A 17,162-nucleotide genomic window follows, 5' to 3' on the forward strand; every position below is an offset into this window, starting at 1 on the left:
TTCATACAGACAGCACCCACAGTCAGGATCAAACCAGGGTCTCTGGTGCTGTGAGGCAGTAATTTTACCACTGCTCCATTCATCACACTATCAGAATACCATTTTCATCTACATGCCTCAATAATTTGGGTCAGCTCTTCAAAATCATTGACTTTCTTCTTTCAAGCCAACAGTTACATACTTAACTGTTCATTATTTTTTTCCTCTTTATAATTTTATTAAATCATTTTATTATTCATTTATGGTTCTCCCGCTAAGAGACAGATCTAGTTTCAAATGAATTTATCATCCTCTGTATTGCAAGTTGGATCCAATTTTTAAACTGGCATAAACTAATAGACTTGTATGAAGGAACTGCAGATGCTGGTTTAAACCGAAGATAGACACAAAAAGCTGGAGTTACTCAGCGGACCCAATGAGTTACTCCAGCTTTGTGTCTATCTTCTCTTTAAATTAATAAATGATGATTCACCTCACTCATGGAATCCATTCACGGGATTAAGGGATACGGGGAGAAAGCAGGAACGGGGTACTGATTTTGGATGATCAGCCATGATTATATTGAATGGCGGTGCTGGCTCGAAGGGTCGAATGGCCTACTTCTGCACCTATTTTCTATGTTTCTATATATTCCATCATTAATAGCTGTAACCTCCTAATGGTACAGATGGAAAAATTTGAAAAGTTCATACTAATATTTTTTTTCCAATTATACTCTTGCAAAAAGATACTGAATACAATGATGTAAACCAGGTAAGACATATTACTGATTTTTGCATATTGTTTTACATTTTAACAGGTGATTACATAGAAAGGAATTGATAAACTTTCTGCCTCACTTGTCTGGATTTTACTTGTATGGGGATTAGTATCTGTGATGTAAACTCCACTCTCCTGAACATGGAACACAGCTGATTCTGGAAGACAGATACTGCTTTCCCCACATGGTTCAGTTTAGCTGATAAGATACAGGGGGTCAGAACTGGCTCCAGCTACAAAGCACATCTGGAATTCTTTGACCGTCAGCAAACACCCAGCAGCACCGTATTTACTGCTCGTATATCTGCTCATATTTACTGGCAGAATCCAGGCCTATTGAAGCCATTGATATAATGATCTGCATGCTATAATCCCACGGTGGCACAGTGGTAAAGTTGCTGCCGTACAGCACCAGAGTCCCGGGTTCGATCCTGACTATGGGTACTGTCTGTACATTCTCCCTGTGACTGCGGGTGCTCCGGTTTCCTCCCAGACTCCAAAGATGACAGGTTTGTAGGTTAATTGGCTTCTGTAAATTGTCCCTAGTGTGTAGGATAGTGTTAGTTTACGGGGGGGGTTTGATCGGCATGAACTTGGTGGGAGGAAGGAAGGACCTGTTACCATGCTGTCCCTTTAGTGTTTGATTTTTTTTTCCATCCTGGGAAAAAGATTCTGACTGTCTACCCTATCTATGCCTTTCATAATTATATATTATTTTATCAGGTCTCCCCGCAACCTCCCTCCAGAGAAAATAAGGTCTGTTCAACCTCTCCCTGTAGCTGATACCCCATAATCCAGGCATTATTCTGGTAAACTTTTCCAAAGCTTCCACATCCTTCCTGTAATGGGGCGACCAGAACTGCACGCGATACTCCAGATACTTGAAGACCGCCCTTTATTTCTCTGGGAATATCTTGGTGATAACTAACTTTCTTTTCCATATTAGCCACAAGCTTTTTCTCTCGTTTTGTTTATTGAATAGCTAAGCATTGGGCTGCTAATCATTGCTAAAGAAGTTGCTGTACAAGAATATAATATCAACTTAACAAAACAAATGGGATTTTTCCTGAAAGATTTTCTTGGCATTTATTTTTCATCTGTTCTTTATTTTCTACTACTATTTTTCATAGCTTACTCCCTTATGTTCCAGAATCATCACTCCTGCTGATTCCTGCACTTGCTGATCTCTCACTTTGGCACTAAAAAGGGGTGGGGGGGGGGGGGGGGGGGGGGGAAAACAACTTGAGTTATATTTTTGGATTCTAGATCTTCTGATGCAGCCATCTTGACCATGATGGAAGCTTAATCCTTCTCTAATCAATCCCCATTCTTGGAGGAAACGCAGACTTAACCTCTAGCCTGGTGATTCACCGGGAGCAGCGTACACAGCTCAAAAAGTGTCGTAGTTAGGACAAAAAGAAATAGCATCACGTTTATGAACAAGTCGGGTTCTCATGCTCTTAGTACTTCTAAATCACCGTGACGCCAATAATGATGCATTTAAATGAAATTAATTTGTGTCACTCTCATTCTCTAACCCAATTTGCAAATCTGATTTGGTGTAAAATGAACTGTGACTAATGTCCGTTTCCAAATAATTATGAATGTTCTTCGCTCTGCACAGGAATTTTAAGTAATAGAGCAGCTTCTAGCCAGGACTGTACGCTCTGCGAATCACATTAATACCCACTCATGTGCAAATGTATTCAAACAGTTCAGGGAGGGAAAGCAAGGCAGTGACTTATTCACAATGTCACTGGAGAACAAGATGTCCGACTGGTAATGTGCAGGAAAGAACTGCAGATGCTGGTTTAAATCGAAGATAGACACAAGATGGTGGAGTAACTAAGCGGGACAGGCAACATCTCTGGAGAGAGGGAAAGGGTCTTGACCCGGAACATCACCCATTCCTTCTCCAGAGATGCTGCCCCAGAGACTGCTGCCTGTGCCCGCTGTAGTTGGGCAGGGGGAAGGAAACTCCAAGAAAGAATATATACTAAATTTGCCCAACTTAAGGTATTGGAAAATGTTTGTGCACTTTTTCAGGGGCATTTAGCTCTAGTGGGTCTGGCCGTATTTAACCAGGCCCTGGGGATTTTCTATTTCAAACAACAAAAAGACCATGAACTAAGTTACAGAAATATATACATAAATATATTATGAAGAATATATTATTGGTTCATCACTGCTTAAGGTATTGTATGAAAAATGACAGAGTTTGTGCACTTTTTCTGAGGGGTATTTTAGCATTTAGTACTAGTGGCAGTCTGGCCGTATTTAACCAGGCCCTGGGGATTTTCTATTACACAAATGCGAATATGTTTTCCTTTCTACCCAAACTGTCTTTCTAGGTGAGGTTTCACTTGCACCTCCTCCAACCTCATCTAATGTGTCTGCTGTTCCAGGTGTCAACTTCCTTACATTGGCGAGACCAATCGCAGGCTCGGCGATCGTTTCACCGAACACCTCCACTCAGTCCGTCTTAAACTACCTGATCTCCCGGTGGCCCAGCACTTCAACTCCCCCTCCCAATCTGACCTTTCTGTCCTAGGCCTCCTCCATTGTCAGGGTGAGGCCCAGCGCAAATTGGAGGAACAGCACCTCAAATTTTGCTTGGGTAGCTTACACCCCATCGGTATGAACATTGACTTCTCTAACTTCAGATAGCCCTTGCTTTCGCTGTCCATCATCTTACCTTTTCCAGTTTTCCCACTAGTCTTACAGTCTCTGCCTACATTCCATCTCTGTCCCGCCTCCTCCCCAGACATCGGTCTGAAGAAGGGTCACGACCTGAAACGTCACCCATTCCTTCTCTCCAGAGATGCTGCCTCACCCGCTGAGTTACTCCAACATTTTGTGTCTACCTTTGATTTAAACCAGCAGCTGCAGTTCTTTCTTACACAACCTATAAACCTGTACGTCTTTGGAGTGTGCGAGAAAGACTTGAAGAAAATTCACGTGCCGCAGAGAGAATGTCATTAAGGAAGAAAGTAAGTAAGAATTTCATTGTTCTATCTGGGACATGTGACAATAAAACACATTTAGCTATGTACAGACTCCATACAGACAGCAGTCGAGGTAAGGTTCCACCCTGGGTCTCTGACGCAGTAAGGCAATAACTGCACTGTGCCACCCTCAACAAGGGATAGAGGAAAATAAGCAGGTGGAATGTGACTATCGGAGTTGCAATCCTGGGAGCCAGCATGCACCCAATCTTGCAAATAGCCTTGATCTGCTTTGTTATAGGTAAAAGAAATCCACCGGCAGGACAAGAAACCTACATCATCATCCTCTCTCTGGACAATGTCCCCACTGAAGAGGCTCCACATGCACTCGTTTGGGAAGGATGAGCAGACAACCCACATATTCCTGACAAGACATTCCTGATAGGAATACTAACTTTAGGTGGTCTGACAAGGCAAAAAATTACCAGCTGGACAGAAGAAATTATTTAACAGCATTCTCAAAACCTTCTTGAAATGATGTAACATTCCCACCAACTAGTGCGAATTCTTTGCCAAAGGCCAGTCTTACTTGTTGGTCACCAATAAGCAGGTACTATGCAACGGGTAAAAAAGCTGCAAAATTATCTTAAATATTTGAACAAATCAGAGTTGGGTCAATTTGAACTTTGTGATGTTTAAGAAAGAACCGCAGATGTTGGTAAATCAAAAGTAGACACAAAATGCTGGAGTAACCCAGCAGATGAGGCAGCATCTATGGAGAGAAGGAATTGGCGACGTTTCGGGTCGACACCCTTCTTCAGACCGATGTTAGGGGAGGGGCGGGACAAGGAAAGAATGTAGGCGGAGACAGTAAGACTAATGGGAGAGTTGGGAAGGGGGAGGGGATGGAGAGAGAAAAGGCCAGTTCATTGGCTATATTTAAGAGGGAGTTAGATGTGGCCCTTGTGGCTAAGGGGATCAGAGGGTATGGAGAGAAGGCAGGTACGAGAATCTGAGTTGGATGATCAGCCATGATCATATTGAATGGCGGTGCAGGCTCGAAGGGCCGAATGGCCTACTCCTGCACCTAATTTCTATGTTTCTATGTTTCTAAAACAAGGGCTACCTGAAGTTAGGAGGTCAACATTCATACCACTGGGGTGATTTCAGTTTCTTTGCCATTAGGATAGACATGCAAGATGTGTGATACCAAGAACTAAAATGCATAACGCACAATATAACAAGCTGCCTAGCAAGTACAATATTATTAATGATTTCAGAAGTAATCAGGTTTAGTTTAGAGGTACAGCGCGGAAACAGGCCCTTTCGACCCACGCCGACCAGCGATCCCTGCACATTAACATCCTACACCCACTAGGGACAATTTTTACATTTACCAAGCCAATTAACCTTCAAACCTGTACGTCTTTGGAGTGTGGGAGGAAACCGAAGATTAAGTTAATTCATGGATTTCATTGCAAACTGAACATAATTTACCATTAGTGGTGTCAACTATATGTGCCAATAACTTACTAAGGACAAGGGGTCGGGAGGGAGAGATCAAAATAACAGCACATAGCTTGCAGCGCTACTAACAAGACTAAGTTGCCAGAAAGTGTTACCTCTATTCACAGGAGTGGTACCCTATCGAGTAATAAAAAACAATGGGCGGCACGGAGGTGCAGCGGTTGGCAATGCCATGCAGCGCCAGAGACCTGGATTGGAACCAGACTATGTGAGCTTGTCTGTACGGAGTTTGCACATTCAACCCGTGACCTGTGTGGCTTTTCTCCGGGATCTTCGGTTTCCTCCCACACCCCAGGTTTGTAGGCTAATTGGCTTCGGTAGAATTGTAATTTGCGTAGGATGGTGTTAGTGTGCGGGGAGCGCTGGTCGGCACGGACTCGGTGGGCCAAAGGGCCTGTTTCCGCACTGTATCTATAAACTAAACGTAAACTCAAAATTCCCCTACGTTTCACAAAACAAATGCCTTATTTGTGGCAATAAAATGGGTATTTTAATTTTAAGCACATTGGCATTAACTAACGAACCCCACTGTCCTTTGTTATAACCTTTAATAGCTTGTCACTAACTCAAGCATTCATCTTCCACATATTTTGTATTAACAACAAAACTATTTTTTCTGGAAGATCATTCCTTTCACGTTGTTACAAGTAATTGTGGATTGCCATCTCACCTGTAACTCCTGTGGACATTCAGCAGTAGAATGACAACTGCTACAGAATAACATGCAGTGAAAGGGGAACCAAAGAGTTTAGTGAGAGACCTCGTTCTGTGCTCCCAATGACCTACCTGCCAATTTAAAACAGAAAGGAGAAACAGAATTAGAAATGCACGAAGAAACAAGGCTCCACAATGTATCGCATGTCATGAGGAAGGAGAACACATTGGTTTTCATCTGTAGGAAAGAACTGCAGATGCTGGGTTAAATCGAAGACAGACACAAAATGATGGAGTAACTCAGTGGGGCAGTCAACATGTCTGGAGAGAAGGAATGGGTGACGCCTCAGGTCAAGACCCTCTGAAGAAGGTTCTGAAGAAGGGTCTCAGCCCGAAACGTCACCATTCCTTCTCTCTAGAGATGCTGCCTGTCCCGCTGAGTAACTCCAGTATTTTGTGTCTATCTTCGGTTTTTATCAGTATATGTTTGACACTGAAACAGCGTGGCATTCTTGCAGCATGTAAGACTGATCTTCTTCTTCTTGCAGATGACATGCACATCCTAAAGTTGTAGGACAAGTTGTTCTATTTGATCTTATTTGATTGTGCACGCCAGGTTGATTGCATTCGTTGAAACAGGACGGACCCTGCCGGTTGCAATCTCCCACCCCAAGACTGATCTAAAACAAAAGGATGAAATTTAACTTTAATGATGGTCCGATGCTATTCATCAACCCAAAGGCACTGTGCAGTTTGTTCATTCGGAGAAAGAAGATATGAATCTCAAATTACATGTCCTGTGCTAACATCACACAAAACATGATCTAAACAAAACAATTCAGTGATTGGATTCAACGCTACTTTATTGTCACATGTACCGAGGTACAGTGAAATGCTTTGTTTTGCATACAACCTGGTAAAATGACCTGGTAAAAAGTGGCAACACTTTTAACCTGGTAAAATCAAAGAGCAGACCTCACCTTGGCAATACACCTAGGTCGCCACTTTTCTGGCCCCAAACAAAAAAGTAAAAAAGTATGGTACACAAAGGTTACTGATGATGGAAGGATACTCAAAGCTTCCTGTATTGAAACCTTACAAACGTGCTATAATTTTGTATATTTAAAGGTCATTGTTAAAGAATCTTATCATTATTTTCATTAATAATGAGTCTTCTCATTATTACTTTAGTTTTTGAACGTAGAAACATAGAAAATAGGTGCAGTAGTAGGCCATTCGGCCCTTCGAGCCTGCACCGCCATTCAATATGATCATTGCTGATCATCCAACTCAGTATCCTGTACCTGCCTTCTCTCCATACCCCCTGATCCCTTTAGCCACAAGGATCACTTAACTCACTCTTAAGTATAGCCAATGAACTGGCCTCAACTACCTTCTGTGGCAGAGAATTCCACAGATTCACCACTCTTTGTGTGAAAAAAAAATTCTCATCTCGGTCCTAAAAGTCTTCCATCTTATCCTTAAACTGTGACCCCTTGTTCTGGACTTCCCCAACATCAGGAACAATCTTCCTGCATCTAGCCTGTCCAACCCCTTAGAATTTTGTAAGTTTCTATAAGATCCCCCCTCAATCTTCTAATTTCTAGCGAGTACAAGCCGAGTCTATCCAGTCTTTCTTCATATGGAAGTCCTGCCATCCCAGGAATCAGTCTGGTGAACCTTATCTGTACATGTGACACAAGTGTCAGCAGAAACCCATCCTTTTATGGGACTCAAATCTATTTTGGCTCTTTATGCAACTTCCAAACATTTACTTCAATCTTTGCTTTTGAATGACGTAGACATTAGTCAGTAAGGTTGCAAAACGAGAGCTTCCAAATTTAGGTACCAAACTCCGTCAGAGGTCATCTGCTATACATAATGTCACTCAATCAACTCATCAATATTTATATAAAAATATAAATGTTCTTTGAACAGGGAGTTGACCACTTGCTTAATCTCAATTTAGTGCCTGTAAAGATTATCTTCATCCAAACGATGTAAACATTAGCATGAAAGCAACACTCTCTTGAATAAGTTAAACAATTTACTGTTCCCGACCAAGACTCAAATTATCCTGTTAAAATCTTATTGTAGACTGAGAATTCAACAGGGCGTTACTTGAAATAAAACTGCAAGGTAAAGGTCCTCTTCCAAACTTGTTGTACTCATCTTGTGCAGGTTGTTCCCAGGTTAAGGGCCTGGGAACAACCTGCAATACGAGGTCATTCAAGAACTTTCCCGTGTTTTAAAAAAATCAAACTTGTGGTAAGTGCGTAGAATGTATGTAGCAGCTACGTCGGAGCTCGTGGAAGTCTCGTAGCGACTCGTAACGCTAACGGTAGGTACTCGGGAAACGCGGCAACTTGTGAAGATTTTTCAGCACTGTGAAAAATGTCCACGAGAGCCCCGTGTACCTACGAACGGCTTTTACCATAATTCTCCGAGTTCGAATCAGGGGAAACTCGGGAGAACTCTTGAATCACCTCGTACAGTGGGACAGGCCCTTTAAGAAAACACAATTGATGTACAGCCCATACATACGATTGAGCATTTGAGAGACTGACTGGCAGGATGGACTTGCCGGCTGCTATGGGACTAGCAGGCATCTTCTGCAGTTCCCAGCTGCATTACTGACCTGCGAACGGAACGGAGACAGTAGGAACTATGGTTTACCAAAAAAGACCAAGAGCTGGAGTAACTCAGCGGGTCAAAAGGCAGCATTTCTGGACGTCATGGATTGGTCCCGTCTCAGGTTGGGACCGACATTATCTATCCATGTTCTCCAGAGTTGCCTGAACCGCCGAGTTACTCCAGCACTGTGTGTGTTCTCTGGAAGAGAACCCTGCCATAACCTGGGGATATCCTGTTTTGAGAAGATGTCGAAAGTGGGGTGTAGAATAACTTCTGGTTTAGCATCTTGCATTGCCGCAGCATCTCCTAGGTTACATGGAGCATTCAGAAAAAAAATGATCTCCACACACACGCCTTTTGAAACCAAATGCAAAAAAGCACCCCAGTACAATACAGTCCATCCCCCACCAGGAGGGTCTTAAAGCCCTCCGTTTCTTCCTCGACCGCAGAATCGACCAATCCCCGTCTACATATATTGTCCTCTGCCTAGACTGGGTCTTACCCTCAACAACTTTTTGTTTGACTCCTCCTATTTCCTCCAAATCCAAGGCGTAGCTATGGGCACGCGCATGGGCCCCAGCTATGCCTGCCTCTTTGTAGGGTACATCAAACAATCCCTGTTCGAGGCATACCGTGGGCCTATTCCCGAACTCTACCTCCGCTACATTGACGACTGCATTGGTGCCACCTCCTGCACCCATACACAACTCACTGACTTCATCCATTTCACCACTAACTTCCATCCGTCACTCAAATTCACCTGGACCATTTCCGACATCTCCCTACCATTTCTAGACCTCACTATCTCCATCGCAGGTGACAGACTACTGACTGACATATACTATAAACCCACTGACTCCCATGGCTATCTGGACTAGACTTCTTCCCACCCTGCTCGCTGTAAAGACTCTATCCCCTTCACCCAATTCCTCGGTCTACACCGCATCTGCACCCAGGATGAGGTGTTCCAAACCAGAGCATTGGAGATGTCCTCATTCTTTAGAGAACGGGAGTTCTCCTCTTCGACTATATGAGGCTCTCACCAGGGTCTCTTCTATACCCCGTAACGCTGCTCTCACTCCCCATCCCCTACTCGCAAGAAGGGCAGAGTCCACCTTGTTCTCACCTTCCACCCTACCAGCCGTCACATACAACAGATAATCCTCCGACATTTTCGCCACCTCCAACGGGATCACACCACTGGCAACATCTTCGCATTTCTTCCCCTTACGGCTTTCCGCAGAGACCGCTCCCTCCGTAACTCCCTGGTCAATTCGTCCCTTCCCACCCAAACCACCCCCTCCCCTGGTCCTTTCCCTTGCAACCGCAGGAAATGCTACACTTGTCACTTTACCTCCCCCCTGGACTCCATCCAAGGACCTAAGCAGTCTTTCCAACTGCGGCAGAGGTTCACCTGCACCTCCTCCAACCTAATCTATTGCATCTGCGCTGCTCTAGGTGTCAGCTACTCTCAGCTGCTCTACATCGGTGAGACCAAGCGCAGGTTTGGCGATCGCTTCGCCCACACACCTCCACTCGGTTCGCAATAACCAACCTGATCTCCCGGTGGCTCAGCACTTCAACTCCCCCCTCCCATTCTGAATACTCCATGGCCAGAGTGAGTCCCACCATAAATTGGAGGAGCAGCGCCTCATATTTCGCTTGGGTAGCTTACACCCCAACAGGATGAACATTGACCTCCTATTTCAGGTAGTCCTTGCTTTCTCCCTCTTTCCCCTCCCCTTCCCAGCTCTCCCAGAGTCCAGTCTCCGCTTCTTCCTTTCTTCTTCCCGCCCCCACAACAGTCTGAAGGAGGGTCTCGTCCCGAAACGTCACCTATTCCTTCGCTCCATAGATGACGTCTCACCCGCTGAGTTTCTCCAGTATTTTTATCCACCCCAGTACATTTTGTCATTTCCCACATTAGCCTTCGAGTGAATCTGTGGATTTAGTGCCAGATTCATATTGGTTTACTTCATCTGTCTGAAAGACAGATTAAATAAACTTTCGCAGAAGTTTAGTACTTCTGCAGCAACTTCTGCCATTAACTTTGACCCAAATTCCTAATGCAAAAGGTCAGTGTTAAATTACTTGTTGACATTTAAAGTCCCAGTACAATACACTTTTACTGGGATCAAATTCACATCAACTTCCCACAATTTAAAGGACTGGAAGTACCACAACAAATGAAACTATTCAGCAAGTTTGATGCTTAGGATACGTACAAGACGTCCAAAGACGACAATATGTCCAAAGACGTCCAGGTTTGTAGGTTAATTGGCTTGGTAAATGTAAACAAAATTGGCCCTAGTGGGTGTAGGAAAGTGTCAATGTGCGAGGATCGCTGGTCAGCGAGAACCCGATGGGCCGAAGGGCCTGTTTCCACGCTGTATCTCTAAACTAAACTATAACTAAAAATGTAGTAAACAATCATCTGAAGTTACACCATTCTGTTTGGAGTTTCTCTGTTTAAATTCCTCATTTGGAATCGAGAAGATAAACAATATGAGTACTAACTGCGTGCCATGAGGTATTAACTGAAGACCCATCTTTCTACGTCTTAGAATGCAAAAATTCCCATGCGGTTAAATGGAATACGACTTCTGGGGTCTTTGCCAAACGAACAAAAGCAAACAGAAATCCTGGGAATAGTGCTCCTTTTAGGCAATCCCTTGGGATTAAGAATGATTTAAGGGTACATACAAAATTGGCGCAGTGGTAGAGTCACAGCTTCTGAGACCCGGGTTCGATCCTGACTACGGGCGCTGGCTGTACGGAATTTGTACGTTTTCACCCTGGGACCACACGAGTTTTTTCTGGGTTCTCCGGTTTCCTCCCACACTCCAAAAACGCACAGGTGCGTAGGTTAGTGTTCAAGAAGGAACTGCAGATGCTGGAAAATCGAAGGTACACAAAAACCTACGCACCTAGGTACACAAAAATGCTGGAGAAACTCATCGGGTGCAGCAGCATCTATGGAGCGAAGGAAATAGGTAACGTTTCGGCCCGAAACGTTACCTATTTCCTTCGCTCCATAGATGCTGCTGCACCCGATGAGTTTCTCCAGCATTTATGTGTACCTAGGTGCGTGGGTTAACTGGCTTTGGTAAAATTTGTCAATTGTCCCAAGTGAGTAGGACAGCGCTAGTGTTTCGGATCGCTGGTCGGCACGGACTCTGTGGGCCAAAGGGCCTATTTCTGCGCTGAGATCGCCAAACTAAACTCACTTCTACTCCAGTTTTGTGGGTTGAGGTGACCGACGAGGCATGCATGAGAAACAGACAGAGGGCAAGAGACACCTGATGCGATGGGGCAAGTGTGGCGTTTGCGGTGGCATGCGATTTGTTCTATTTGAACAGGGTTTTCCTGTGCTCGCAATGCAGAGAATCGCAGTACGATCTTTTCCACTTCGACTGGTCACGGTGTGAGGGTTCCCAGGAACGCGTGGGGATATTGAAATTATTTGCAAGGAGCCTTTGAACACATCCATGAATTTTTCCTCCGTCCACCTGCTCATCCCATGAAAGTGTCTGCATCATCTCATGCTTCACATTACTCTGATAATCAAACAAAAATGTAGATGTTGGAAAAACCAAAAGAAAAATATGCTGGAAACATCGAATAGGTCAGGCAGCATCTGCAGAAAAGAGTCAAAAGCCAATCTTGAGAAGTAGGAAAAAAAGGGAAGTTTAGGAAAGAATAGATCTCTGATAAGGGATTGCTTTCTCCGATGTAGTGGAGTCAACAATATGAACATTGAGTGACCCTACCTGATATCCCGGTTGCTCAGCACTTTAACATTCCCACATTGACCTTTCTGTCCTGGGCCTCCTCCGTTGTCAAAGTGAGGCCCAGCCCAAATTGGAGGAACAGCACCTCGTATTTCGCTTGGGTAGCTTACTGCTCAGCAGTATGAACATTGACCTTTCTAACCTCAAATAGCCCTTGCTTTCCCTCTCTCCATCCTCTCCCCCTTCCCAGTTCTCCCAACAGTCTTACTGTATCCGACTACATTCGACCTCTATCCCGCCCACTCCCCTGAAGAGTCTAGACCCGAAACGTCACCCATTCCTTCTCTTCAGAGATGCTGCCTGTCCTGCTGAGTTACCCCAGCATTGTGTCATGAACATTGACTGCGCACTACATTGCAATTTGTTCAACCTCTGAAGAAGGGTCTCAACCTGAAACGTCACCCATTCCTTCTCTCCGGAGATGCTGCCTGTCCCGCTGAGTTACTCCAGCTTTTTGTGTCTATCTTCTCTTTAATTAATGATTGTTAAACCTCACAATAGGACCAGCGGCTCTACACTTTGTTTCGCAACGGTTTATTCTTGAATCCCCTACACTGAATATAAATGAATTTCTGAAAGTTCTGACAACAGGTTTAGATGCAGGCAGGTGGGACAAGTGTAGAAGAGACATGTTGGTCGGTGTGTGCAAATTGGGCTGAAGGGCCTGTTTCCACACTGTATGGCTCTATGAGTTAGAAGCATGTCCAGATAATTTTACTGCAACATTTCAAACATTCCTATTTGCTCTCACCTTTTGTTTCCCCCCAGATTTCACCACTTTGAGATTTCATGTTATCCTGTATCTGCAAACTGTGGACGCCTTGATTGTAATCATGTATCGTATTTTTCATTGACTGGATAGCACGCTACAAAAAGCTTTTCACTGTTCCCCGTTACACGTGACAATGATAAACTAAACTGATACACGCTGATGGCAAAATTCTAAACGGGTTGTTCTTAAATCTGTGGCGTTAACTGCAATCTCAAAGCATTTCCATAGATCCTCAAAACTAATACAAGGCAGCAGGATGAATTTTTCAATACATTACACGGCTTCATCCGAGCCAAAAATGTAAGTAGGAAGGAACTGCAGCTACTGGTTTAAATCGAACATAAACATAAAATGCTGATGATGTTTTGGCCGGTCCCGCTGAGTTACGCCAGCATTTTAGGTCTATCTTCATCCAAAATTTTAAACTAGATCATGTCAGCGTTAAGAAATTTGGCACTATGACGAAGGGGTTTCTGAAATAAAAGTGTGAAATAAATGCTGAGTCATCCACGGTAGATCAACTGTTAACACTATTATTCACCTTCACACTACAAATTAAATGGCTTTAAATATATTTTTAGTCATTTCTGACTCGGTATAAACATCTTTGGGTTTGGGTTCACTGAAATAATTGCACATTTTAATCTTTTTAAAAAAGATCGAGCTGCAGTCCGGATCAATATTTTTCTATTTAATAAAGTGATAATAGATGAAAGTTATGAAACCTATCACCTCGGAAATGAACCCTGCATAAAAGGTTCTGTGTTTTGCCTTCGGTCCAATCGATGGTGAAAGCGTTGCAAAGTAAAAAAGATAAGCTTTCTCCACATACACCAAAATTAATTTCCACATCCAAATGTGATGTTATTCAATTAACCGCAGACTACTCCAATTGCAAGCTTGAAATTGATTAAAATGCACAATGCATTGTCTCCCTCCATAACTATTCATGAAGACTGATTAGCAATATTGTTCTTGAACAAAATTACCGCGCAAGAGGAATAATTTTACATGCAAGCAAATTCACAAACAACAATTGTAATCGCACAATCACAATAATACTTTATTAGCCAAGTATGTTTTGCAACATACGAGGAATTTCATTTGCCATACAGTCATGCAAATAAAAAGCAACAGAACACACAAAATACATTTTAACATGAACATCCACCAGTGACTCCTCCACATTCGCCACAGTGATGGCAAACGAAAAAAGTTAATTCTCTTCCCTTCTTTGTTCTCACACGGTCGGGGGGCTCGAGCCTTTCGTTGACGGGCGACCTTAGCTCCCATAGCCAGTGGTCAAGCCCTCCTCGTCGGGGCGGGCAAGCTCCCGCATCGTGGGGGGGGGGGGTTTCAGCTCCCCTGCGCCGGGCGATCAGACCCCCGGGTCGGGGCTACTCGAACCTTCTGCGTCGTTGGAGCTCCCGACATCTACTGTCTCTACCTGAGACTGCAAGCTCCTTGATGGTGAAATCCACAGGCCGAGGTTGGAGCATCGATCCCAGGCAAGGAATCGGCTGCGATGTCGTCCGATGGGGCTCAAAGCCAGTCCCGAGCAAGGTCTCCAGCTCCATGATATTAGGCCGCAGAGCGACCGGAGTTACGACCCGGAAAAGAATTGCATCTCCGGCATGGTAAGAGAACGAAAAATAGTTTCCCCCCCCCCCCCCCCCCCCCCTCACAAAACAAACCGGAAAACATTAACACAAACTTTTAAAACACACTAAAAATAACAAAAAAAAGACGAAAAGACAGACAGACTGTTGACGAGGCTGCCGTCGTCGGCGCCCCCTGGTGTAAGTTGATCTTAAGGATGTCCTGCATTCATCAGATAATAGGCAAGCATAATGTAATTCATTGAAAAGTGTGAAATTCTTGAAATAAAGACATTAGCTATTATTTCATTGAGCACATGAAAGCATTTTCTGCATCACTGTTGCCCCCAAACTGATCAGAACTGATCAGTAAGTGATTCCCTATGAAGTGCATGATAAAACAATGATAAGCTAAAGCAGTGTGTGTAAAATGTATAGTATATGATGGGGTTTCAATGGGGAGGTTGCAAACTCATTTTGCATTGGAATTTAGATTATTGACAAAGATAGACACGAAACGCTGTAGTAATTCAGTGAGACAAGCAGCATTTCTGGATGGATGGAATGGGTGACGTTTGAGGTCAAGACCCTTCTTTGGACTGAGAGTGAACAACTCTCAGTGTGAAGAATGGTCTCTTCCAAAAACGTCACCCATTCTTTCTATCCAGTGGACAGACGGGGAGAGCATCTGAATCATAGCAGCCAAAATGGAAGCCAAAAAAAATGTAATTGAATCCTGGAGAAGGACAAACAAAGGGAACGCATGATGACCTGGTAATGTTTAAAAGCAGTGGAAGGAGAATTGCAAAGTGTACCTTAGCTGGGAGATTGAGAAACAATGGAGAAGGGAATGCCCAATGCCAATGAGAGGAGGCCTAGGGCCAAAAGTACCGACACTAATAAAGTCACACGTCGCAAACAATTCTGTGTCCTAGTGCAATCAAGGCAGTTGGTCAATAACCATATAATATAACCATATAAACGAATTACAGCAGTGGATTCACTCAAGGTTACATCAGAAACAAGCCGATAATGGCAGCATTGCTTACCCTGAAAGCCACACGTTGCAGAAGGTGCCCCAGATACAGCCGGACGCCACTCAGACAGTTACTCAATGAGTTATTGAGAATCTGACTTACAAATATCTGACTAATCTAAGGGTTCGTGGAGTGAGGGTGGTAGATGGGGCAACCATCTATCTTGTTGGTTTTATGAAGTCGGCATACGGGATGATAAAAAAAAAAGATGAGAGGAGATCAAGAGAAACTTTGAAATAGGCAGGAGGAAAGGGCCTGCACCACTGATCGGCCCCTATCAATCCATGCCTGTACTCGACACTCCACCTCGGTCTTAAATGACCTCCCCTTTATTCTAAGACTGTGGCCCCTGGTTCTGGACTAGGCCAACATTGGGAAAATTTTTCCTGCATCTAGCTTGTCCAGTCCTTTTATAATGTTATATGTTTCTATAAGATAGCCCCTCATCCTTCTAAACTCCAGTGAATACAAGCCTAGTCTTTTCAATCTTTCCTCATATGACAGTCCCGCCATCTTACTTCCCGTCCATGAATACTTAGGCTGAAATACAGCGGGTGGATAGAAATAAAGCAGTATTTATGAAGTTCATTATGCACAAGCTTATTTAGTTATTCAAACCATATGAATCATTAGCTTTAATGATAACATGGAGCAAATGTAATCAAAGGTCTTGACATCCAAAATATAATCTGCAGCATTGAATGCGATTGAACAGACTCGTGTTCTGACCATTAATTCTGAAATTCCATCCTAATTTACATTACTAAATGGAATAGCAATGGGATCATTTAAGTAATGGCAGACACATCTGTTAAATACTTGATAATTGAAAGCATAGAAACAATACGATAAACTCCAATCTATTAAAGCAGCATCTAAATGAGAATCATTCATCAGACCAATGGGTACAGCAACATCCTCACCCAGCTGAGTGACTTAGTCATACAGCACGGGAACAGGCCCTTCGGCTCAACTTGCCCATGCTGACAAAGATGCCCCATTGACAGTAGTCCCACCAGCCCGGGTTTGGCCCATATCCCTCTGAACTATTATAAATCTCAGCCTTTGCTCAGTCACATACAATATCTGATTATTTTTTACTGATTGGCATTTCTTCCTTTCTTATAACTTTTTGGATGTTACAAATTTTATCTGCTCAGTTCCTCTACCCTAATTGGCATGGTTTTCACCACCTAAATAGCTAAGTGGCAAGAGTGCGCCATTTTACAGGTACGGCGACAGGTATAATTTCACTGTTCCAGTTGGCCACTATCTCCGGAAGTGTTACTCCAACTGCAGAACAGATACAACATTTGACTCAACTGAAGGCATTGCAATGCCATCTCAGATTCTCTCTCCAGAAAATATTAACAATCTCTAAAACCTTATGTGAAAACATTTTCAGATGTGTAGTAAATTCATTTATCCTCAACATGTAGAATGGC

The 17,162-nt window shown here is 43.5% G+C and overlaps 1 protein-coding gene across 4 annotated transcripts in view; it reads right to left on the minus strand.

The window, feature by feature from the left end:
- Window positions 1–17,162, minus strand: part of pemt (phosphatidylethanolamine N-methyltransferase) — an 85,032-nt gene that overhangs the window by 49,894 nt on the left and 17,976 nt on the right. For all 4 annotated transcript variants that reach the window (XM_055651134.1, XM_055651133.1, XM_055651136.1 and 1 more), the window contains exon 3: window positions 5,902–6,017. In XM_055651134.1, coding sequence (XP_055507109.1) covers window positions 5,902–6,017 — 116 coding nt within the window. The remainder of the gene's footprint in view (window positions 1–5,901; window positions 6,018–17,162) is intronic.

The sequence above is a fragment of the Leucoraja erinacea genome, chromosome 20 (assembly GCF_028641065.1).
Source record: "Leucoraja erinacea ecotype New England chromosome 20, Leri_hhj_1, whole genome shotgun sequence".
NCBI classification, from domain to species: Eukaryota; Metazoa; Chordata; class Chondrichthyes; order Rajiformes; family Rajidae; genus Leucoraja; species Leucoraja erinaceus.